The sequence below is a fragment of the Mustelus asterias genome, chromosome 4, assembly GCF_964213995.1.
Source record: "Mustelus asterias chromosome 4, sMusAst1.hap1.1, whole genome shotgun sequence".
NCBI classification, from domain to species: domain Eukaryota; kingdom Metazoa; phylum Chordata; class Chondrichthyes; order Carcharhiniformes; family Triakidae; genus Mustelus; species Mustelus asterias.
The window spans coordinates 146,230,106-146,254,774 of NC_135804.1; the positions used below are offsets into that span (position 1 = coordinate 146,230,106).

The following is a 24,669-nucleotide window of genomic DNA, read 5'->3' on the forward strand; positions in this document are numbered from 1 at the left end:
ACAGTGACCCAAGCCGGGAATCGAACCTGGGTTCCTGGAGCTGCGAGGCAGAGATAAAAAGAGCATTTTCTAATCGGGAAGGGAACACAGAGATAGAATGAATGAGGGAGTCATTGCCACTCTTAAGGCCTGTGTTCAATAGACTAGTTGCAAGGTGACCTGAACTCCTTGCTGAATGAGGATATTTAAAGGACATTCCTGCTGCAGATAAATAAACAGAGAGTAACAGCAATATATCACATTCATAAAAAGGTGCATTTTATTAACCTAACATAACCCAAATATACATTCCAGCCTATCCAGGTTATCATTATCTATAAAGGTGCATGGGAACTAACAAGAGATAGGCACACAATGTAAGGGATTCCTTATCTGTTGTACTCCAAAGTCCACTTTGGTTTTACTTCCATTTCATAAAGAGACTGTGGAAAGCGTGTCTAGTAACAGTTGATGTCTCCTGTTAGCTCAGAGTGACATCATTCTGTGCTCATGTAATTTGCAGTGGATGGCTCTGTGATATGGTTTTAAAAAAAGCTGCAAGTTACCCAGACAATTAATCAGCATCAAAGTCACAGTGGGTGAGATCACCTCATCGATGGAGATCCTGCTTACATCAGGCAATGAATAATCATGGCTTATTTTAGACGGCTGCATTAACTTTTCTTATTCAAAATGTATCGTGTGCTTTGTTAGCATTGAAAAACCAATCAAAGCTCTGACATGCAGCTCTAATACATAGACTAAACTGTCTATCCCCCAAATGCAAATCATGGATCATCCATCCTCCTCCTCCATCAAAAATGCCTAGTGCGAATTTTTAAAAAAAAATCCCGTGCAATACTTTCTGCTTGTCACCAGCTGTGTTTGATCATCGGAAAATTCTGTACGAGAATTCAGCAAGTGCATCAGTTATTTCTGGCTGTGGAAGCAGAGGAAGATCTGGAATGCATGAATGTTTTCTGTTACATTAAAATCATTCAGCTATGCTTAAAACTACTTTTCTCCATCAATATGTTGAAACTGACATCAAATGCAGCACTGTCACCAAAAGGTTGCCTCCTACTAAAATAGAGCTTGTAAAACTGAGAGGGGCTTGCATTGCAATGGATTGTTCTGTAGATTTACAGTGCAGTTTTACAGTAAAATCTATTACAGGAACTGAGCCTGCCTATACACTGCAACACCACTGTTAAAAATGGATTCCACTGTAGGACAATCCAATAATCTTGTACTTAAATAAAGTACCGAAGCTTTGTCAGTTCATGGAGTTAAATTTCAAACTTGTGAAGGTTTGGCATATTTATTAAAGTTGCTTAAACATCAGCCAAACATCCATAACTGGAATATGTACAACCTATTTCAATACTTGTAATTAAATCGCTGATTGGTTTATAGTAAAGGGTTTAAGCTGATGACGAGAAAGCTTTTTTAAATACATATCCACAAAGCAATTGAAAATAAAAATGGAATAATTCCTCCAAAGGATTCTGACCAAAATACATCTGCAACAGCATTTATATCTGAACAATCCCGAAATGTTGTTATGGTGGATAGCAAACTATCCAATGCCTCCTTTAATATCCAAATAGGAATCCAATTTCATGGGATTACCATTGCCTCAGTTGCCAGATGGATTTGCATCATGAGGTCAGAGCGGAAGTGTATTCTTGTCAGGCGACAAGAAGGAACAGTTTTACATCATTCTGTGAAACACAAAAAGGTGTTCATAAACCCATTTTTATTGCAATCCTGGGAATCCACAATGCATCCTGCAATTCAGTTTGGTTAATAACAGAATCTTATGAAAGGAAAATAAAGAAATATCAAAGTTGCATTCTTGCAGAGCCTTTCGCAACTACAGAACATCTCAAAGTGCCTTACAACCAATGAGGTACTAAGTGTCGTCATTGTTGTTATAGGGAATACGGCAGATGATTTGCACACAACAGGATCTCTCAAAAAGAGTAATAAATGACAAAACCATCTGCTTTACATGTTGGTTAACATTGACAAGGATGATAGGAAAACAATTAGACTGAATAATCTTGCAATGAAAGGAAATAATTGGGCATTTGCTAGTGATACTTGTAAGAACAGCATTTTAACGCCGGGAAGTGAATTTACTAAATCCCACTGATGGAGATAATTAGCTTTTAACTTAGTTGCATGTCAAAGGTGGAAGCTGCTGAGAGTTTTAATACCTCAAAATTCCCTTTAAAACATTCTACCACAGTATTCTTTCTTTGTGATTAATGCCCCTGAATCTAGCAGCAATTATTCCTTAATGTTGCTGGCAACGATGAAAGCCTACGACTCAATTTCTTGCAGTTCAAGCAGCTTATTCTGTCTCAACCTCAGTCAGTGCTTTGGGCTCAGATGACTTACCTGCTAAGAAACCCTCCACACGTCAACATTCAGCAAATTCAAAAGCCTACACATGATGAGAACGCAAGTCACATCCGAAACCTGGAAGAGATATTACAAAGTCCTTGACAGCAATGCCCACTAACTTCTGTCGAGTTAGTGAATGCATGCAATTCTAGGCAGCCAGAAAATCAACTGCTCTTAAGACTTGTACTTTTTAAAAAAAAAGAGATTGACAGACCTATTTTTCAACAGTTAATTTGTTTCCTGAATTTAAATATATTTAAATAAAACATAAACTGGTAGCAAACTCTCAACCTTGACTATTCCTCCCGAATTGGAGTTGGCACAAGGAGAAAGTGCAAGGTGATACTTCAGGGTGGAATTGTGCCACAGGGTATAGACATGAAGTAGTGAGCCTTTTTTTATGGATGAGGAAGAGCAAGCAAATTTCTACTGTAGATTTTTGTTCTTCATTTGTTTGCTTAGAATTACAGTTTGGAGTAGAAGGAATTCACACCTTTGTGTGATGACAATGAAAACTGACTGTGCTATAAAAGTTAACACTGGCATGGGTGCATCAAATAGCAGATAACTGAACTGACCTTAGATTTGAGAGTGATTCAAATTTGAGCAGATATTGCTTTACAAATCTTTGGTCCCTCATTGGAGTAATTTTATTATATTTAATTTTGAGGGTAAATTAGTTTAAAAAATATGTACATCACATTACAAACATATCAAAAAAAACTAGCTAAATTTAAGTATCTTCTAAACATATTTAAAAAAAATAAAAAAAACATTTTAAAAAATGACCCGGTTTGAAATGACTTAATTCATATAACCACAGTAAACAATCAATCTACAGCTCTTCTGTTCAAACACATGGTTGAACAGGCAGTGCAGTTCTTTTTTCCATTTGACAGTTCTATATTTGTACCTTAACCGTGCAATATTAATGCAAAGAACACTTTTGTTTAGCACTTCACCCTAATGAGTTAAATACAGCACGTCAATGTTAAATTAATCCCAATGTTGGCTTTAGGATCTGTGATAGAGCCTCATTCACACACACATTATTTACATCAAAGTCCACATCTGTGAGTACCCAGTTTGTCATTGAATTTACAGCGTTTTCCCTCCCCCAGCAAGGAAATGCAGTTGCTCATGAACCAAAGCCTGCTCGTATATTTATCTACTGAAAAAGATCTTCAGGAGATTGCCTGACATAAGGCGTGTAATACTCAGTTCCATCTGTCTTATATGTTGAAGATCCTCAAAGATCTTTGGTTCTCTCATTTGCACTTCAAATAATACATGGCCTCAGGGAATGACCTGACCTGAAAAGACAGCAATAACTGATATCAACAATAGATTAAATTACTTTTGATCAATTATTTATCATTAATTTGCATTTCTGTTTAGGGAGGTGGTCCCTCAATCAGTGAATCAATCTAAAACATTTGTGAATCTCGTGTAATGTTACAAATAAATTATGGCAAAGTTCAGAGCTGCATTTTTGTAACGACTGAGAGTGGATGTATTCCATGACAGTACAAAGCAGTGTAATTTGTCAGTAACTTTAAGTAAGAAGTTTAACAACACCAGGTTAAAGTCCAACAGGTTTATTTGGTAGCAAAAGCCACACAAGCTTTTGGAGCTCCACATCAGTAACTTTAAGGCCAGTTTTGGCATTCAAAGTGGCAAGCGTACTCCATAAATGTTCTCCTTCACCAGTTTTTCCCGCTGATCTCTGCTCCTGACAGTGCAGGTGCACACTGAGGCACAATCCAGTGGGTAGAGAGGTTCTCCGGCAGTTAATCAAATAGACATGCTTCAAGTGCAATCAAGGCTATGGGCCAAGTACTGGTAAATGGGATTAGGTGGGAGGTCAGGTGTTTCTCGCGTGTCAGTGTAGACTCGATGGGCTGAAGGGCCTCTTCTGCACTGTATGATTCTATACAGTGACCACTTTGACTACAGTGGCTAGGAGGTGGAAAGTTGGAATTTTACATTGGTGAGTTGGTGGGATTCAGTGCGGGAGGAGACTAATGGAAAATTAATGGGAACATGTCGGCAAGCTCCAACCCAACTTCCAGTTTTAACTCAGGCAGGGTGATGAGAGACAGGCTGGCATTTCAAATATATTAACCAGGCTGGAAGCCCATGATTCAACCTCCATTGCAGGTTTAACTGCAGCCAGCAGATTCTCAAGCTACGAGAAGCTGCTGGGAAACTGCCAAGGAAATCACAAGCATCATACTCTGCCAGGATCAGACTGAACCCTGACCCCTGGAGTCAGGGATCTGACCTCCCTAACACGGTAAGAAGTTTGGACCCTCATCAATCCTGTTGCTTTCTCCACAGCAACCCCATATCCAACTGGACCTGTCTGCCAATCAGGCTCCCTGCTCAGAAAGCAGGCTATGAAAAAAGACACTCACTCTGGGAGGTAAAGCTCCATAGCACGTGGGGAAATCCAGACTCCTCAGCATCTGACGTGCTGCTAGCACCTCCCCTGCCCCACGTGTCAGCTCCCAGCAGAATATTAAAATTAGAATATTAAAATTCTACTCCACCCACTCCACTCCCCCATGGGTCCAATCCTGTCTTTGTCAGACATCCACACAGGGGTATGTCTGGCAAAGGTGTGGAGGTGGTTGGGGGGGGGGGGACAATGGTCCCTGGTTAATGATCAAAAGCAAAAACTTCAGCAGAAGTTCAGAGTGTCCTGCTGTGAAGCTTATTCCCAGTTGAATTCAACACCAACCATGAATTTAACTTAGGCCTTCATTCGGGTTTAATATCAGGTCATCATGAAAACATTACTCCTTGTTCAGAAAGAATGGTGTAAAGATAAGCCTGACAACAACAGGCCAATCAGTTTAACTTCAGCAGTTGGGAAACTTCTAGTAACAATAATTCAGGACAAAATTAATAGTCACATGGACAAATGTGGCTTAACTATGGAAGGACCGCATGGATTTAATAACAAATCACGTTCAACTAACTTGCTGGAATTTTTTGAAGAGGGAACAGAGAGGGTTGATGAGGGTGATGCTGTTGATGTGGTATACATGGACTCCCGAAAGGCATTTGATACAGCGCTGCACCACAGACGCGTGAGCAAAGTTATAGCTCGTGGAATAAAAGAGACAGTAACAACATAGATACAAAATTAGGAAATAGAGTGATGGCTAATCAATGGTCATTTGGAGAGCCAGTGCAGACACGGTGGCCTAAAAAACCTCCTGCATTGGAACAATTCCCTGATGAACCAGCAGGGGGGAGGGGGATTTGCCCGGTGCATTTTAAAATCAATGTTTTGGAAATTTGGATTTCTAAATCTTAAAAAGATAAATATCTTTTGAAGAATACAGAACTTTTTTATCCTCACCAACTGGGGCTCCTTCTCAATTGAAAAGGTGACGAAATCTACACTTGATTCTGTAGCTTCTCTGTGTAATAATTCTAACTAATCTTCAGGATATATTTTATTTAGCTCATTGCACCCCCATTGACAAATGCAAGGATTTTGAGTGATCTGGATAAACTCAGAGACCACTTGACCGTTGGGTAGCAAATGTGACTCATTTCTGCTCAAACATCAGAAACTAGCACACCCCAGCATGAGCTACATTTTGGCTTCCATCTTCCTGATGAGTCAAAATCATAGAATAGAATCACAGAATCCCTACAGTGCAGAAAGAGGCCATTCGGCCCATCGAGTCTGTACCAACCACAATCACACCCAGGCCCTATTCCCATTACCCATAAATTTACACTCCTAATCCCCTGACACTAGGGTCAATTTAGCACGGCCAATCAACCAAATCCACACATCTTTGGACTGTGGGAGGAAACCGGAGCACCCGGAGGAAACTCATGCTGACACGGGGAGAACGTGCGGACTCCGCACAGTGACCCAAGCCGAGAATCGAACCCGGGTCCCTGGCTCTGTGAGGCAGCAGTGCTAACCACTGTGCCACCGTGCCACCCCAATAGAAATGGAAATCTGTAATTAGTGGAAATTACTGGGGCTCATGGATACTCACCTATGAACACCAAACAGCACCAGAGGTCAGCTAGGAATCCATTTCAACAGTCACAGAGGTAGTGCCACTTGCAGTTGCTGAAAGGAAAATATAATTATGTATTAGGGCAAACAAGTCACTGATATCTTTAAAAACATAATTTCCCTGTTTTCTCTATAGGTTTATACTATTATAAGCACATTACATTGAATATTGCAAAATAAAAAAATATCCCCCACCTCCACCCACCACTGATAATCACCGCTTCCCAACTTTCTCCTTCCAATTCTAATCAAGCAGCCAATCTTCAGCAGCACGTTCCTTGATCAAGAGCAGAAACTATCCTGTCCTCATCCAATGGGGAGTCTAAAACTAGAGGGCATAGGTTTAAGGTGAGAGGGGAGAGATACAAAAGTTTCCAGAGGGGCAATTTTTTCACACAGAGGGTGGTGAGTGTCTGGAACAAGCTGCCAGAGGTAATAGTAGAGGCGGGTATAATTTTATCTTTTAAAAAGCATTTAGATAGTTACATGGGTACGATGGGTATAGGGGGATATGGGCCAAATGCGGGCAATTGGGATTAGTTTAGGGGTTTTAAAAAAAAAAAAGGCGGCATGGACAAGTTGGGCCGAAGGGCCTGTTTCAATGCTGTAAACCTCTACGACTCTAATGTTTATACAAACATACTTTCAACAGAGCAAACTATCAGGAGCTGGAAGCTGGCTTATGCTTTCCCCTTCTTCAGCTCAAGAGCACTTAGGCCAATTTGAGATTACCGTTACAGAACAGATATCAAACCTGAGTATTTCCTACCTGGTTCTGTACCATGCTAAATGGTACATTTAACTACACTCCCATTGTGCTTTCTTAACTTCATTACTGAGCAGAAATGCTGTCGCATTCTCCTCGATGCCGAGAAGCTAACAGATGACTAAGTTTAAATCGATAAAGCTTAGCAAAAAATGACAGGGAAGTATGGCTAATTCTTTAATAGATCAAAACATTTGGCAAGATAAATCCATATTCAATGTTCAAAAATAAAAACTATATTCCATTTTTTTAGAAGCCAAGAAGTGTATAGGGGTTATGAAGAGGGTTACACATGCTACTGGTTTTTGATTGCAATATAACTATCACCATACTTGCAGATGTCCAGATAAAGTAGAAAAAAGGGAGAGAGTGAGCGAGAGAGAGACAAACACTTGGAGTGTACAAAAAGAGAGAGATGGAAAGAAAACATTATGTACACAAATCCCCATCTCACCATCCAGGAATACTATAGGTAATTTAATCAAGTGTTAATAACATACTAATAAGTCCTATATACTTACTGTACGGTGAGCTAGCTCCCAAATAGGCAATGCTATCCTCTATAATAAAAACAGAAAATGCTGGATGAACTCAGCAGGTCTGGCAGCATCCTGCATGACTCTATAAACCGTATCCATCCTTCACGAGCATTTATATCTCCTCCTTCAACCTGTGACTCCCATGCAGCAGGACAAGGTCCTTGCCAAAGCAAGAATTGGGTCTGAACACAGTACTGAGTTTAAATGGCCCTGCTGAGCTTGGATTTCCCACCTTTGTGATTCAAGTCCTGCCCAGCTGACAAAGTCTCTTCCCCCTACTGGCGAAAATGGAAATGGGGACAAGTCTTCCAGTTCCGTGAAAGGCTCTGTGAAAATCCAGCCCATAGTGTTTCACTATTCAGCTTCTAATGCCATACCATGGCGGCACGATGACACGGTGATTAGCATTGCTGCCTCACAGCGCCAGGGACCCAGGTTCAATTCTGGCCTCGGGTCACTGTCTGCGCAGAGTTTGCACTTTCTCCCCGTGTCTGCATGAATTTCCTCTGAGTGCCCCGGTTTCCTCCCACAGTCCAAAGGTGTGTGGGTTAGGTTGATTGGCTGTGCTAAATTGACCCTAGTGTCAGGGGGATTAGTAGGGTAAATGCGGGGGATTATGGGGATAGAGCCTGGGTGGGATTGTGGTCGGTGCAGACTCGATGGGCCAAACGGCTTCCTTCTATACTGTAGGGATTCTGTGATTTAATCCTTTATAGTTTATTAAATGCAAATAGAGACTCAAAGGTGATCGCATTGTTCTGAAGTATTTGAAAAGGAGCCAGCTGAACATCAGTATCATTTGCAGCCCACCCTAACTCCAAAGCAACTGCACCAGGGCCATGTGCTGAAAAGTTTCTCATATGACGCATCAGAAAAGGATGATCGCTATCATTACAGCACAATTCCGATGGTCATACCTGTGTATTCCACGTCCGATTCACCTTCGTCCCAATGCCCCTCATTGGACAGTAACGGATTGTGACTCTCTGACTGTGACTTCATGGGGAAGGAATGCCCATCTCCAACACTGCAAGTCAAATTTTAAAAATTCAATAATTAGAAAGATTAAATTTGACACCAGTGAAGCTTATACTTCAGCCATTGGGTGGTGTGATCAACCAGTCCCTCAACCAGTGATCATCTACACAGCTATGGCATTGCGTCTGGTCTGACATTGCATACAGTATTACAAATGCACATCAGTAATAAAAACCTGAAGGAATAGAATACAATCTAAGATGACTTGATACCTGGTAAAGATGGGAAGCAGCCAGTACTTCTTTTTTGGCCCAAATACTTGCTTTAAATTTTTCCACACACCCAGGTTAAAACCATTTTTATCTGGACCATGCTGAAATACTGGTGCTGAAAAGGCCTCTGGAGGAAAGGAAAGAAAGAAAACAGGTAAAGAAAAATTCCACTACATTTTTAAAAAAACTTTCAAAAGCACCCTGATGGCACATGCTTTTAAGGATCAGCCAGTTATTTCCGATAGCTCACCTAACATGCAAAATTGCTCAATTCTCAGAGCAGTTCACATATTTTTGTTAAAACTAGCAGATCAAGCGGATAATTTACTGTCTGTTGCCATGAATTGAAGCTTTCCATTTACAATAATGGTATATTTTTCTACTCTACTCACACTTTTCAAATATTTAGTTTTTGCTTCTTCCATATGCAGCATTCCTCAGCTGGGAAAGCTCTCAGCTGCTGGATCTAAGGTAGCACAATTATGAAATATGGCCGCCTTGACTCCAGTGATACATCCTTAAAAATAAGTTTACAAATGGATGTAGATAGGTTAGGTGAGTAGGCCATAACGTGGCAAATGGAGTTTAATGTGGACAAGTGAGAGGTTATCCATTTTGACCAGAAAAAATGGAAAGGCAGTTTATTATCTAAATGGAGGCAGACTTTGGGGTGCTTCAGTGAAGAGGGATCTGGGTGTCCTTGTGCATGAGTTACAGAAAATTGATATGCAGGTATAGCAGGTAATAAGGAAGGCAAATTGAATTTTGGCATTTATAGCAAAAGTAATAGAGAATTAAAGTAAGGAAGTGTTGCTGTAACTGTAGACTGCACCTGTAGTACTGTGTATAGTTTTAGTCTCCTTATTTGAGGAAGTATTTAGTAGAATTAGAGACAGTTCAGAGAAGGTTCACCAGATTGATTCCAGAGATGAGGAGGGATTGAGTTTAGGCCTATAGTCTCTTGAGCTTAGAAGAATGAGAGGAGATCTAATTGAGGTATTAAGATGATAAAAGGTATTGACAAAGTAGATGTAGAGCAGATCTTCCTCTTGTGGGGCAACCTAGAACAAGAGGTCATAGTTTTAAGATAAAGGGCGGCGGATTTAAAACAGATGAAGAGAAACCTTGGGCCCGATTTTACCATTTTCATTCTAAGTGCAGAATCTGGGTGCAATTCAGATCCGACTTGGAAAACTGCTCTCAGGTGCCCCCATACGCACTGAGCCTGAAAAAAAAAAAGTTGCGGTTCTGAATCGCGCTGTGGGCGGGGCTTATCGCACCTGAAATGCTGCTGAACCTTGAACTGTGCGTGCGCAGTGAAAATAAAATTGAAAACGCACCCGTCACATCGTTCCCGGGCTGCAAAAAGCGGACAAAGCAGCCCGGGAGCGAAAAGCAGGAGCGATGGCCCCCACAGACATCGCCCCAACCCCACAACATAACTGTTCCCCTTATCCACCCACCACTACCCAAACCAATCGCGACCCTCTGCCCCCCTTCCCTCCCACTGATTGCCTGCAGAGTGGCAGCGGTCCCCCCTGCCCACTTCACCAGAGATCCATCTGGCCTCCTTTCCCCCCACCAGAGAATGATCGAGCCTCCCTCCCCCCCCGCCCACCCAGAGAATGATCTGGTCCACCTCCCTCACCCACCACCAGAGAACGATTTGGCCTGCCTCCTGCCACCACCACCCCCCCCCACCAGAGAATGATCGGGCCTCCCTCTCCCCCCCCCCCCCCCCCCCCGCACCATCAGAGAGCCATCTGGCCTCCCTCCTCCCCAGCAGAGAATGATCTGACCCGCCTCCCTCCCCTCCACCACTGATGTGAGTCAGAGAGCCTTTGGAAGCTCTGAACTTACCTCTTCAGAAGCTGGAGCGCCCGAAACAGACCTTTGCTGAGTATGTCTGTTTTGCGCCGAATCTGGACGCATGAATGTGATGGTAAAGGGGGAAATGCTGGTAAAGTTGGGCGGGCAGCCCATTAATTCAATTTAAATGCATGCAAATGCATTTAAATCATCATTGCGCTTGTTTCGGGCGCGGTTCGGATCACGGCCATTTTCGGGCCTTGGTAAAGTGGGCATCTGCACAGACGTGGGTGCAGATCGCGTTTTTCGCCTCACGCCCGACTTTACCAAGTTTTCGCGCCCGAAGCAATGGTAAAATCCAGCCCTATGTCTCTCAAAGGGTGGCGAATCTGTGGAATTCACTAAGCCAAAGTGCGGTGGATTCCAGGAAATGGAGTAAATTTGAGAAGATAGACAGATTTTTAAATAGTAATAGGTTGAAGGGTTGTGGAAAGCGGGCAGGAAAAGTGGAATTGAGGCCATGGTGAGATCAGCCATGATCTTACTGAATTGCACAGCAGGCTCGAGGGGCTGAATTGTCTACTCCTGCTCCTAGTTTTTGTAGGAACCTAGGGTCAGCAGTAGACCATTTGGCCCTTCGAGCCTGTTCCACCACTCAATAAGATCATGGCTGATCTGATTGTGGTCTGAATTCCACCTTCCTCAGTCCAGAATAATTTCACCGATACAGCCTCCACTGGGACAGAGAATTTATCTCGTCTTCACTGTGAGCAAACCGTCATTCTTTTGTGCACTGCAACCCACCAAAATAAGAATTTACAATATGAAAAGTCACAATGTGCAAAGCCACACCCAACCAAGCCATTAGCGCTCAGTACTACTTTAATTCTCCCATTTTTATTAAGTACTAGTTCAGTCTTGACATTGGAGCAGGCTGATTCACAATATTATACAAGAAAAGACAAGTCAGTAAGATACAATATCTATGTTACAGCTAGTAATATTACAGTCAGGGCTTTACCAATATAATTACTTGTGTAAACAGATGGATAACATACTGCATTAATACACCGTCTCCTCAGAGCTGAAACTTAAACCTTTATGCTGTCATTTGTTTTTCACTGTAACCCATGCCAAACATGGGTTGTCATCACAGCAAGTTGCTTATTCAAGAATATGCAGGAAGCTCAATATCATCCCATTTTGTTTTGCAGGTGGAAAATAACCATTTTGCTAGGTCATCATACACTACTGGTCCAGTTTATTTGCAGATACAATACTACACAGAAGCAGAGTTGATCATCCATCCAGTTGTCTTCTCAAACTCTTAAGAAAAACTTGTGTCAGCTGGACTACACAACTCCTTCTCATGGAATTCTAATCACCTCCAACAAGTGTAATGTCACAATGAAACAGAACCAAAATGTTTTTCCCTTGAGGTCCAAGCAGATTCCACCAATCAAGCCAAGCCTAAACCAAAATTTACAATACACCTCCACTTCCATAGCAACTATAGGAGCAAGCGCTATTTATGTCCTGCAGATAACAGAGCCACCTGTGCTACATTAACAAGTCAAATACAAACATATAACCAGAGAATTAAAGCTTACAGATACTACCCCCTTCAAATATAACCTTTAATTTGATTAATTCCTTAATGTACTAGGAGAAAACAAAAATAGTATCTCAAATCTACCCTACCTTTTTCCATTAATAGTGCAATATTGTAGAGACGTTGCTTAATTCTTACCTAACGTTGATCTGTTCAAACTGACCAGCCAACAATGGTAACTGAGGAGGAACATAAGGCTGAGGAAGAACATGACAGCCACGAAGAGAAGAAAGAGAACGTGAAATTTTGCACGACCATCTGTCAAACCACCCTGTCAATCAGAGAAAAATGAGCCGATGAAATTGGTCTCCTGCACTGTGGAAGGTCAAAATAAACTTCTAATTTCCATGGTTTAACTTCTCAAATTTGAAAACAAGGATTACATACTAGAAAAGTCACCATTATTCTGTGTTTTTAATAGGTTCTGAGCCATATATTTAAAAAAAATCTGATTAAATGGAACTCAATGTAGTACTAACAATACTGTCGGCAAAATCTTTGTTCAATGTGCAGTGTGAACTTAATCTGGTTGCACTAAGAAGTCTCACAACACCAGGTTAAAGTCCAACAGGTTTATTTAGAATCATGAGCTTTCAGAATGCTGCTCCTTCATCAGGTGAGTGGAGAGGTGGGTTCACAAATGCGGCATGTATAGGCAAAGACACAATTGCAAGATAATGATTGGAACGCGAGCCTTTACAGGTAATCAAGTATTTACAGGTACAGACAGTGCGAGTGGAGAGAGGTTTAATCACAGGTTAAAGAGGTGTGAATTGTCTCAAGCCAGGACAGTCAGTAGGATTTTGCAAGTCCAGGTCAAGTGTTGGGAGTTACAGGTGGTGTGACATGAACCCAAGATCCCAGTTGAGGCCATCTCATGCATGCGGAACTTGGCTATCAGTTTCTGCTCGGCAATTCTGTGTTGTTGTGTGTCTTGAAGGCCGTCTTGGAGAATGCTTACCTGAAGATCGGAGGCTGAATATCCTTGACTGCTGAAGTGTTCCCCAACTGGAAGGGAACACTCCTGCCTGGCGATTATTGCATGGTGTCCTTTCATCCATTGTCGTAGCTTCTGCATAGTCTTGCCGATGTATCACGCCTCGGGACATCCTTTCCTGCAGCGAATGAGGTAGACAACATTGGGTAATGTTGACTCATGCGACTTGGCCAATGTTGTCGACCTCATACGCTGCAGGAAAGGATGTCCCAAGGCATGGCATATTGGTGAAACCATGCAGACACTATGACAACAAGTGAATGGACACCGCGCGACAATCACCAAGCAGGAGTGTTCCCTTCCCGTCGGGAAACACTTCAGCAGTCAAGGGCATTCAGCCTCCAATCTTTGGGGCAAGCATTCTCCAAGGTGGCCTTCAATACACACAATGCAGAATCGCCGAGCAGAAATTGATAGCCAAGTTCTGCACACACGAGGATGGCCTCAATCGGGATGTTGGGTTCATGTCACACTACTTGCAATCCCCACCATTTGGCCTGGACTTGCAAAACCCTACTGACTGTCCTGGCTTGAGACAATTCATATCTCTTTAACCTGTGATTATCCCTCTTTCCACTCACACTGTCTGTACCTGTAAAGACTTGCATTCCAACCATTATCTATATATGTCTTTGCCTATACATGCCGTGTTTGTGAACCTACCTCCACTCACCTGATGAAAGAGCAGCGCTCCGAAAGCTCGTGATTCCAAATAAATCTGTTGGACTTTAACCTGGTGTTGTGAGGCTTCTTACTGTGCCCACCCCAGTCCAACTCCAGCACCTCCACATCATAGTCTGGTTGGTAATTACAGTACAGGTACAGTATCTCCAATCTGGCACTCTTGGGACTGAGGTCATGTTGGATTTTGGATATTGCTAAATAATGGGTTGGACATTTGGGTTGTGCCAAGTCAGGCAAGGTCAAGAGCTGCTTGGAGTGTAGGATTGAGTGACTCACAAAGTCACTCTCTGGGGCCACAGTGCGCCATGCAGTGCCCAGCCAAATTGCCCAGTCATGTTTTTAAAAAAATAAATAATTTTACTCACTTAAAATTGCTGCAAAGAACATTATAGAAATGTCCAGCTTTCAAACACCGCTGGTTTTTAGGTAGCTGGATTTGAGGTACTCAACCTGTATTACAAATGGTCCCTGTGCCCCTTGGTAAGGAAGATGGTAGGAGAGATAAGTCATCCAGGGTTCCCACTCTTGTTCACTATCCAGTAGCTTTTTTGAAATACATCAATGTTGGGCGAGGAGTGAATTGGGCTTTGTCTATGACACCACTCAAGGCCATATAACTTGCCAACACCCCAATGATTTGGCTCAGACAATGAACAGCCACTAAGGCAAGGTAACTTGTCAGCATCTATGCATGTCAGCAAGGGACATTACCTTCAAGAATTGAAAGGGGAAAAGAGGAAAAAAGTGGATCATAAATACGTGAAAAGCAATTAACTCATAATTGGAAAAAGGATTTTTAAACAATGAAAAGTGAAAGAATATAAATAGTGCCTGTGTATCAGATCAATTAATGTCTCAAACTAAAGAGAAAAATAAGGCACCACCCAGTTGTTATCCCTGTATGTTCTGTATTTTGGGTGGGGTTAGAACTTACCGTCCAAAACATGATGAAGTATTGCAGAACAGTGGCAGCAACAAACAAGCAATACAACATGGAATATCCCAAAAACAGCAGAAAAAATTTGTAGTTTGAAAATCCAATACAGTTATTCACCCTAGGGAGAAAGAAAATTTTCAGGGTAGAGTCTTTCTACTTATAATCGTAAAGATCTTGCCACTTATCTAGCACTTTTCATGACCTCAGTGCCCTAAAGCAGTGATAGAGTCAATGACTTACTTTTGAAATATAGCCACTGTTGTAATGTGGGAAATGTGACAACCAATATGCACAGTGCACAAAAAACAGTGGGATGATAACCAAATATTCTGTTTTCATTTTGATGTTGGCTCTGAGGTAAATATTGACAAGGACATGGGAGCAAACTCCTGTGGTCTTTTTTGAAATGGGCCACAATATCTTCTATATCCACCTGAGAAGGCTGACTGTGCTTCACTTTAATTCATCAGAGACACTACTTCTGAAATTGCAGCATTCTCTCTATACTACAGTGAAGTATCAGCCTAGATTATGGGATTAAGTCCTTAGTAGTGGACTTGAATCTACTACCTACAGTCTCAGAGATGAGTGTTGCCACTGCATCAATTGCATAGAGTTTCAATGTTCCCTGTTCTCTTGCACCAAGGTGAAAATGTAAACAAACTCCCCAAAACCAAAACTTTTCACGCACAATGACAACTGAGCAATAACTAAATAACAGCCTTGAAGGGCTTTCAAAATCTGTCACCAAGGAGATAACATGGCTATAAAAAATCATCATAGGATCATTTGAACAGAACTTCCAACTCAAGTGATTATTACACAGGCTTAAATTATGACAACTCTACAATCCAGGCATTAATGCCAAGGGAGAATATGTCATCTGTGCAACAAAACTGCAAACTTAGTTATAAGTGGGCTTGTGTCTTGGTCATGATCAATGTGACGAATGAGTCTAGGTGCTTATTAAACATCAATTCGGACCTACCAAGGGCAGTGATGATCCATTTTTAGTACACACCTGAGAAATAAAGACAACAATAAAATCTCGTTAGTGATAAACAGTGATACAGGACACATTAATAAAAAGTAAAATTTCAAGTAGCTTCAGCAGAAATAAGTTTTGGGCTTTCTGTGAAATGGAATTCAAAAGTTTTTTTTTAATTCGTTGACTATTTTAACAAAAAGCTGACATCCATTTTCTCATGGCACAGAGTTCTGTGATCTATCTGTACCAGGGTGTTAATGTTCATTTTGCTTCAGCTGGCTTTACATAATGACAACTTGCAGTTAAGGAGCACTTCCAACATTGTAAAACATACCAACGCACTTTTTATGCGCGTTATCAGATAAAATTTGACCAAGCCACAAAGGAGAAATTAGGACAGACGATTAAAGGCTTGGTCAAAGAGATAGGTTCAAATACGTGCTGTAATGAAAGAGTGAGAGGAGCTCAGAACTTTAGGGAGGAAATTCCAGAGCTTCGTGCCTAGGCAGCTGATGAACAGCCACCAGTGTGGAGTGAGTAGAATTGTCAATGTGCAAGAGGCCAGAATTCGAAGAGTACAGATATCTGGGGAAAATGACAAGTTCTATTAAAGTTCCAAAGTATGTTTAAGGAAAGTTTAATAGCTGAAGAATAATCCAGGAGTCTATCTCGACTTCTAATAGGTGTAAGTAATTTCAGTCTATGATTCTAGATGTGATCAATCGAGAACAATCTTCATAATTTGCACATTTTAATAATTTGCCAGATTTAAGCTTTCACCCTTTCCCCATTATAAGTGTAACTGTTCCACGCTTTCTTATATTTGTATTTATTTCACCTTATGTTGGAAGAGTTCCACTGTCAAAGTTACCTTGGTATCACTACTCTAACTGTAATATCAGGCAGGCAATTCACTCACAATCCCTCACCAATGGTGTTCATTTAACTGCTAATTACTGTGAAGGAAGTACAGAATAATTTACTCACCATTTGTCTCACTTAATTTTTTGGAGACATGCCTTCCTCTGCTCAGTGGTTCTAAAGAGTTTAGCAGTGATGATGGGAACTTAACCATGCAGCAAGATACATTCTGGGTTGGGGGGGGGGGGGGGGGGGGGGGGGGTGGAGGAAGGGGGACAACTATTCATTGTATCAGATAATTACTATAATCCTACATGTAATAAACATCAGTGTGTCAGACTTAATAATTATATTTGGGCGTCTATTCAGTGCTGGGTTGAGTGCATTATATATTTCTCATAATCTTGTACAGTTTGTCTTCTCAGTATTTTTTTTAAAAGCGTTAAATCACCACCTCAATTTGCAAAGAAATTTCAATGCATTTTGTCAGTTTCACAAAGATGAAATTACATTCAAACGGAAGCGTCCCAGCATTACCTGCAAAACGCACAGACGGGCGAGCAACACACCGAATGCACTTTTACAAGTACGATCAGCGGCATCTGAGAAGCAGAGGTTCATGAAAATCAGTAACCAGAGAGTGGAGAGTGGTCAGCAAGACTAACACTCTCCAACAGAGAAACCATGCCCCCAATTCCCTGGCAACATCATTAATATACAACACTGCAGAAATCCATTCATTGCATGCAGTGGTATCACAACTGAGTTGCACTGCATCTGAACTGCTCCTTATAGGCGGTGGGAAGTAGTTACAATTGGATCGGTTATGTGTGAAATCCAGAGTACATGTATGATCCTGTATGCAAAAACATGGTTGTCCAAACAGTCTCATTCTTTTATTCTAGATTTTCTCAATGAGAAGACCTGAACTACATACGTATCACAGATGGAACAATGATGGCAGCGGTCAGGCTTAATAACTTGACATCGGTCACAGTATCTGATGGCTGGTGAGAGAAGAAAGCAAGGATCAGTACCACCAAATATATTGAAAGTACTTGCACATCCTGCAATTCAAAGACGTCCAGAATTTTCAAAATCGAAACCTCTACTTCATGGGATTTAGTTATTTATACGCAATCTGTAAATGTTAAAATATTGCATATCAACAGGCCTAATGGGTGGAGAATGTTGAAATACACCATAAGACATAGGAGCAGAATTAGGCCACTCAGCCCATTGAGTCTGCTTCACCATTCAATCATGGCTGATATTTTTCTCATCCCCATTCTCCTGCCTTTTCCCCATAACCCCTGATCCCCTTTATTAATCAAGAACCTACCTATCTCTGTCTTAAAGACACTCAATGACCTGGCCTCCACAGCCTTCTGCGGCAAAGAGTTCCACAGATTCATTACTCTCTGGCTGAAAAAATTCCTCCTCATCTCGGTTTTAAAGGATCGTCCTTTAGCCTGAGGCTGTGCCCTCTGGTTCTAGTTTTTCCTACTAGTGGAAACATCCTCTCCATGTCCACTCTATCCAGGCCTCGCAATATCCTGTAAGTTTCAATAAGATTCCCCTCATCCTTCTAAACTCCAATGAGTACAGACCCAGAGTCCTTAACTGTTCCTCATACGACAAAGCTCTTCATTCCAGGGATCATTCTTGTGAACCTCCTCTGGACCCTTTCCAAGGCTAGCACATCCTTCCTTAGGCACGGGGCCCAAAACTGATAACAATACTCCAAATGGGGTCTGACCAGAGCCTTATACAGCCTCAGATGTACAATCCTGCTCTTGTATTCTAGCCCTCTCGACATGAATACTAACATTGCATTTGCCTTCCTAACTGCTGACTGAACCTGCACGTTAGCCTTAAGAGAATCTTGAACAATGACTCCCAAATCCCTTTGTGTTTCTGATTTCCTAAGCATTTTCCCATTTAGAAAATAGTCTATGCCTCCATTCCTCCTTTCAAAGTGCATAACCTCACACTTTTCCACACTGTATTCCATCTGCCACTTCTTTGCCCACTCTCCTAACCTGTCCAAGTCCTTCTACAGCCCCCCCTGCTTCCTCAATACTACCTGTCCCTCTACATATCTTTGTATCGTCTACAAACTTAGCAACAGTGCCTTCAGTTCCTTCAGCTAAATTACAGGGTCAAAGGTAGGGTTCTGAAGACTGTGGAGGAACAGAGAGATCTTGGGGTCCGTATCCACAGATCTCTAAAGGTTGCCACTCAAGTGGTTAGAGCTGTGAAATCATAGAAATCATAGAAACCCTACAGTACAGAAAGAGGCCATTCGGCCCATCGAGTCTGCACCGACCACAATCCCACCCAGGCCCTACTCCCATATCCCCTCATATTTTTACCCACTAATCCCTCTAACCTACTCATCTCAGGACACTAAGGGCAATTTTTAGCATGGCCAATCAACCTAACACGCACATCTTTGGACTGTGGGAGGAAACCGGAGCACCCGGAGGAAACCCACGCAGACACGAGGAGAATGTGCAAACTCCACACAGACAGTGACCTAAGCCAGGAATCGAACCCAGGTCCCTGGAGCTGTGAAGCAGCAGTGCTAACCACTGTGCCACCCCATGCCACCGTGAAGGAGGCCTATAGTGTGTTAGCTTTTATTAACAGGGGGTTGGAGTTTAAGAGCCGTGGGGTTATGCTGCAACTGTACAGAACCTTGGTGAGACCACATTTGGAATATTGTGTGCAGTTCTGGTCACCTCACTATAAGAAGGATGTGGAAGCGCTGGAAAGAGTGCAGAGGAGATTTACCAGGATGCTGCCTGGTTTGGAGAGTAGGTCTTATGAGGAAAGGTTGAGGGAGCTGGGGCTGTTCTCTCTGGAGCGGAGGAGGCTGAGGGGAGACTTAATAGAGGTTTATAAAATGATGAAGGGGATAGATAGAGTGAACGTTCAAAGACTATTTCCTCGGGTGGATGGAGCTATTACAAGGGGGCATAACTATAGGGTTCGTGGTGGGAGATATAGGAAGGATATCAGAGGTAGGTTCTTTGCGCAGAGAGTGGTTTGGGGTGCGGAATGGACTGCCTGCAGTGATAGTGGAGTCAGACACTTTAGGAACATTTAAGCGGTTATTGGATAGGCACATGGAGCACACCAGGATGGTAGGGAGTGGGATAGCTTGATCTTGGTTTCAGATAAAGCTCGGCACAACATCGTGGGCCGAAGGGCCTGTTCTGTGCTGTACTGTTCTATGTTTCTATGTTTCTAACGTTTCAAGTCAGTATCTATTCTCTCTTCACAGATGCTTTCAGACCTGCTGAGATTTTCGAGCATTTTCTGTTTTTGCATTAGTTTTTCCATGTTGTCTCATTAACATTCATAAATATGAAGGAAGAAAATACATTTCAGAGTTTTTAGGATGATCTGGGATGGATGAGCATTCACACTCCATCCAATTAAATGTCACATTTAAGCTAGATCATCAGTCATCTTCAACATCACTATCAATTCGGTCCCACTTTGCAGTATCATTAAAGACTTTTTATTCGTGGAGGCGATGGCCTAGTGGCATTATCATTAAGCTATTATCACTGGACTATTAATCCAGAAACTCAGCTAATGTTCTGGGGCCCAAGTTCAAATCCTGCCATGGTAGATGGTGGAATTTGAATTCAATAAAAAATATCTGGAATTAAGAATCTACTGATGACCATGAAACCATTGTCGATTGTAGGAAAAACCCATCTGGCTCACTAGTGTCCTTTAGGGAAGGAAATCTGCCGTCCTTACCTGGTTTGGCCTACATGTGACTCCAGAGCCACAGCAATGTGGTTGACTCTAAACTGCCCGAGGGCAACTCGGGATGGGCAATAAATGCTGGCCAGCCAACGACGCCCACATCCCATGAACGAATAAAAAGAATTATGAGTTGATGGTAGATTAAGGTAATTTCCAGAGCTCACTCTCTAATCCCAGCACTTAGTACTCAGAATGCACGCTGCACACCACAGTGTAAACATGCAGTTTCAATCCAATGCGGTTTTTCCCCCCCCCTACTTGGCACAACTAAAATGTCAAAAATCAAGACCTAGTTGGCTGTTAATAGAAAATTAACCATTTTAAAGGTTAAGAAAATAAACTATTTTGTCTGCATGTATCAAGAGATCACAACACAATGACCAGAAGAATCCACACAGTCATGGATCAGGTTTCGAGGGTTTTCATGTGGCCTTTGAACTAGAAGTGAACAGAAGACTGACTAGGTTGACTTGCATTGCTAGGGTATGAGTGGGCCACAAGACAATATTTGAATTCAAATCATTATATTTTTTCCTGTTATTAGTTTTACAATATCATTTAAGGTTATAACAACTTCACTGGAGTAGCCTGGGCCTAAGAATAGCTGCACATGGATGCCAAAAGGTTACTTTTACTACTAATTTACTGGAATTACCTGGCTGGTAAGTTTATTTTTAACATTGTTATCACAGGTTATAAATGTCATCAATCCCAACATCACACCTACAGTGAAATTTATAGGATATAAATGCTTATACAATATTTGCAAATGTTTGTTTTATTTTAAACTCAGTTTGGTATTGGATCCTGATACCTCCTGCTGCAGTCCTGGTGTACACTGGCAACCTTTTAGCAGCATCCAAGAGAACTTGCTTTTGTACTTCAGGCCTTTCTTCTCGATCGTACCTTTCTTTTTCAGCTCTGGACAATTGGAACTATAAGCACATAAAAAAATGGAACAAAAATCACAATTTTTTTTTTGACTTACTCATCCATGGGATGTGGACATAACTGGCAAGGCCAGTATTCAGTGCCCAACTCTATCTGCCCTTGAGGAGGTGGTGGCAACCCACCTTCATGAACCACTGCAGCCTGTGTGGTAAAGGTACGCCAATGGTGCTATTAGGTAGGGAGTTTCAGGATCTTGATGCAATGGTGACAAAAAGAACAGTGATATAGTTCCAAGTCAGGATGGCTTTTGACTTGAAGGGAAACTTGGAAGGGTGGTGTTCCTGTGCATCTGCTGCCCGTGTCCTTCCAGGTGGTCACGGTCGTGCTTTTGGGGGTTGCTGTCAAAATGCCTTGGTGTGTTGCTGCCTTGCATCATGCAGATGACATACATTGCAAGCACAAAGCATTGGCAGTGGTGGGAGTGGATATTTAAGGTGGTGTTTGGGGTTACAATCAACTGGGCTACTTCACCTTGGAGATAGTAAAGTTTATTTATTAGTCACAAGTAGTCTTGCATTAACACTGCAATGAAGTTACTGTGAAAAGCTCCTCAGGTGTTTCAGTGTTGTTGGGAATTATACTCATCCAGGCAAGTGGAAAGTATCCCATTAAACTTCTGATCTGTGCCTAGCAGATGGTGGAAAGGCTCTGGGGAGTCAGGAAATGAGTCGATTAATGCACAATACCCAACCTCTGACCTGTTCTTATCGCTACCATATTTTTTGGTTTGTGGTCAATAGAGGCCTCCACGTTATTAATGATGGGGAATTTGATGATGGTTATACTGTTGTCAAGTGTATATCAGAAAGTGTCAAAACAAAATGGGTGAACAGCAGTGGAGCATGAAGCAGACTTCTATTATAACGGCAGGAAATCAGAAAGGTTGCCAGAGGCACATAACCCTCCCCTTCTCCCCTATAAATACTCTAAGCTGATTCACCCTCACAGCATGTTGCTGTTTATCATCAGGACTTGTTCTGCAAAACATAATGCAAGTAACACAACAGAATACAATCCTCCTTCAAAAAAAAGGCTACAATCTCTTATTCCGTGGTTTTAGTATAGTGGAATTTATCTGTATTCATATTATAACAAAACATCTGCAGTATTCTAGTTCTGTTCAGCTCTACAAAGTTGAAAGGTCACATATTTAAATCAACAACTCCAATCATATTCTGATTCAAACCTGGGAGCAAAATTTCTTCATTCACTCAGTAAGGAAGCAAAAGTCAGGAGCTGTCCTGCCCAAGCAATACATTGGTTGCTACCTATCTAAGCAGGCAGAGTAAACCTCCAAAAGCAGGCTACCTGTCCAGCTCCGAAGGCAAAAGTCTGAGCAGAACTTGAGCAGAAAAAGGCATTTATGATGGGGAAGGGGGAACAAAAACAAAAGACCTCAGTGTTACATATCATCCTGCAACTATCTGTAAAATCCTACATTATAAGCATACCAGAAAAGTGATGTACAGCTTCTTGCAACAGTTGACCCTCTTGTACTATTGGAACAAGATTTGATTTTAGAAGAGGTTTAATTTTCCAAGGTTCCCTAGATTTTGGAAAGGTCCCATCAGATTAGAAAATCATGATTGTGATTCCTTGAAAGGAAGGAGACAGAAAGCAGGAAAGCAGCAAACAACAGGCCAGTCAGCTTAACATCTGTCATAGGTAAATTGCTGGAATCTATTAAGCAAGTTATAACAGGGCACTTAGAAAATCTGAATGCGGTCAAAATGTCAATTGGTTTAGTAAAAGGAAAATCACACTTGACTAATTTATTGGGAGGTGTGCGTGCATGTGTGTACTTGCGTGTGTGCGACCACACATATTTGCATGGATGGAGGATTGGTTAGGGACCAGAAAGCAGAGAGTAGGGATAAATGGGTCTTTTTTTGGTTTGGCAAAATGTGACCAGCAGAGTGCCACAGGGATCAGACTAATAAGGGAATCAAAGTCTATTGGTGTAAGTGGAATGTGGAGTGAGACCACAGTCAGATCAGCCATGACTTATCAAATGGCGGAGTAAGCTCACGAGACCGAATGGACTACTCCTGCTCCTAATTCATATGTTCACATGTACGCTTGCATGCTTTTTGAGGCAAAGTATGCAAAACAAATTCCAAAGAGTCACAAGGGTCACTCCCTCTCCATGGCCTTCTCTCTACGGCCCCCTCCTACAGATTTACTGAAATCAGCATCCAACTGCACAAAGGATTGAGGAAAATAGCTCGCAATCGTCCACTCTGTAAAAGAGAACCTTGGTGCATCAAGACCACGGGTGGCACAGTGGTTAGAACTGCTGTCTCACAGCACCAGGGACCCAGGTTCGATTCCCAGCTTCGGTCATTGCCTGTGTGAAGTTTGCACATTCTCCCAATGTCTGAGTGGGTTTCCTCTGGGTGCTCCGGTTTCCTCCCACAGTTGGAAAGACGTGCTGGGTAGGTGCATTGGCCATGCTAAATTCTTCCTCAGTGTACCCGAACTGGCACCGGAGTGTGGGCGGCTAGGGGATTTTCACAGTAACTTCATTGCAGTGTTAATGTAAGCCTACTTGTGACACTAATAAATAAACCTTCTAATGGGCCTGCCCAATCTAGTCATTTTACATAAACAATGTTCAAGTTAGATAGTACAAAGTTTGGACTTTGTACAAAAAAATCAATCGTTGCACATTTTACTCAAATTGAATTACCTTTCGGGAAGGTTGAGATGGTTCTGTGAAAATAGCTTTGCAGTAGGTCCACAAAAACATCACAAAAAATAAGTGAAATACCACAAGATACGCAGCTGCAATACAAAAGAAAGATCAGATAAAGCAAAGATGGTTCTATTATTAACAGGTAAAAAATACATTGTAGCTATATTTACCAGCAAATATGTTCCGTGTACATAAAGGTTGATTAGACATTCAGTTCTGTTCTGCAGACTTAGGTTCTGCAATGATAATACAGCTGGGAAGCCAATAAAAGGAATAGACAACTTTTGGCATTTCAATTGGAAAACGTAGCTAGCTATTCATCATATGGAGCCAGTGGAAAACAATTCACAGG

The 24,669-nt window shown here is 41.8% G+C and overlaps 1 protein-coding gene across 2 annotated transcripts in view; it reads right to left on the bottom strand.

Annotated features, from left to right (window-relative positions):
* Positions 1–237: 237 nt before the first annotated feature.
* Positions 238–24,669, bottom strand: part of zdhhc15b (zDHHC palmitoyltransferase 15b) — a 52,879-nt gene continuing 28,447 nt past the window's right edge. The window contains exons 3-13 of one of the 2 annotated variants that reach the window (XM_078211901.1): positions 24,312–24,406; positions 21,486–21,606; positions 17,823–17,892; positions 16,025–16,057; positions 15,034–15,154; positions 12,557–12,689; positions 8,998–9,124; positions 8,665–8,774; positions 7,730–7,768; positions 6,420–6,496; positions 238–3,704 (exon numbers count right to left, since the gene is read on the bottom strand). In XM_078211901.1, coding sequence (XP_078068027.1) covers positions 6,450–6,496; positions 7,730–7,768; positions 8,665–8,774; positions 8,998–9,124; positions 12,557–12,689; positions 15,034–15,154; positions 16,025–16,057; positions 17,823–17,892; positions 21,486–21,606; positions 24,312–24,406 — 896 coding nt within the window. In that variant the 3' untranslated portion in view covers positions 238–3,704; positions 6,420–6,449. The remainder of the gene's footprint in view (positions 3,705–6,419; positions 6,497–7,729; positions 7,769–8,664; positions 8,775–8,997; positions 9,125–12,556; positions 12,690–15,033; positions 15,155–16,024; positions 16,058–17,822; positions 17,893–21,485; positions 21,607–24,311; positions 24,407–24,669) is intronic. The other variant, XM_078211903.1, reaches the window with a different exon arrangement.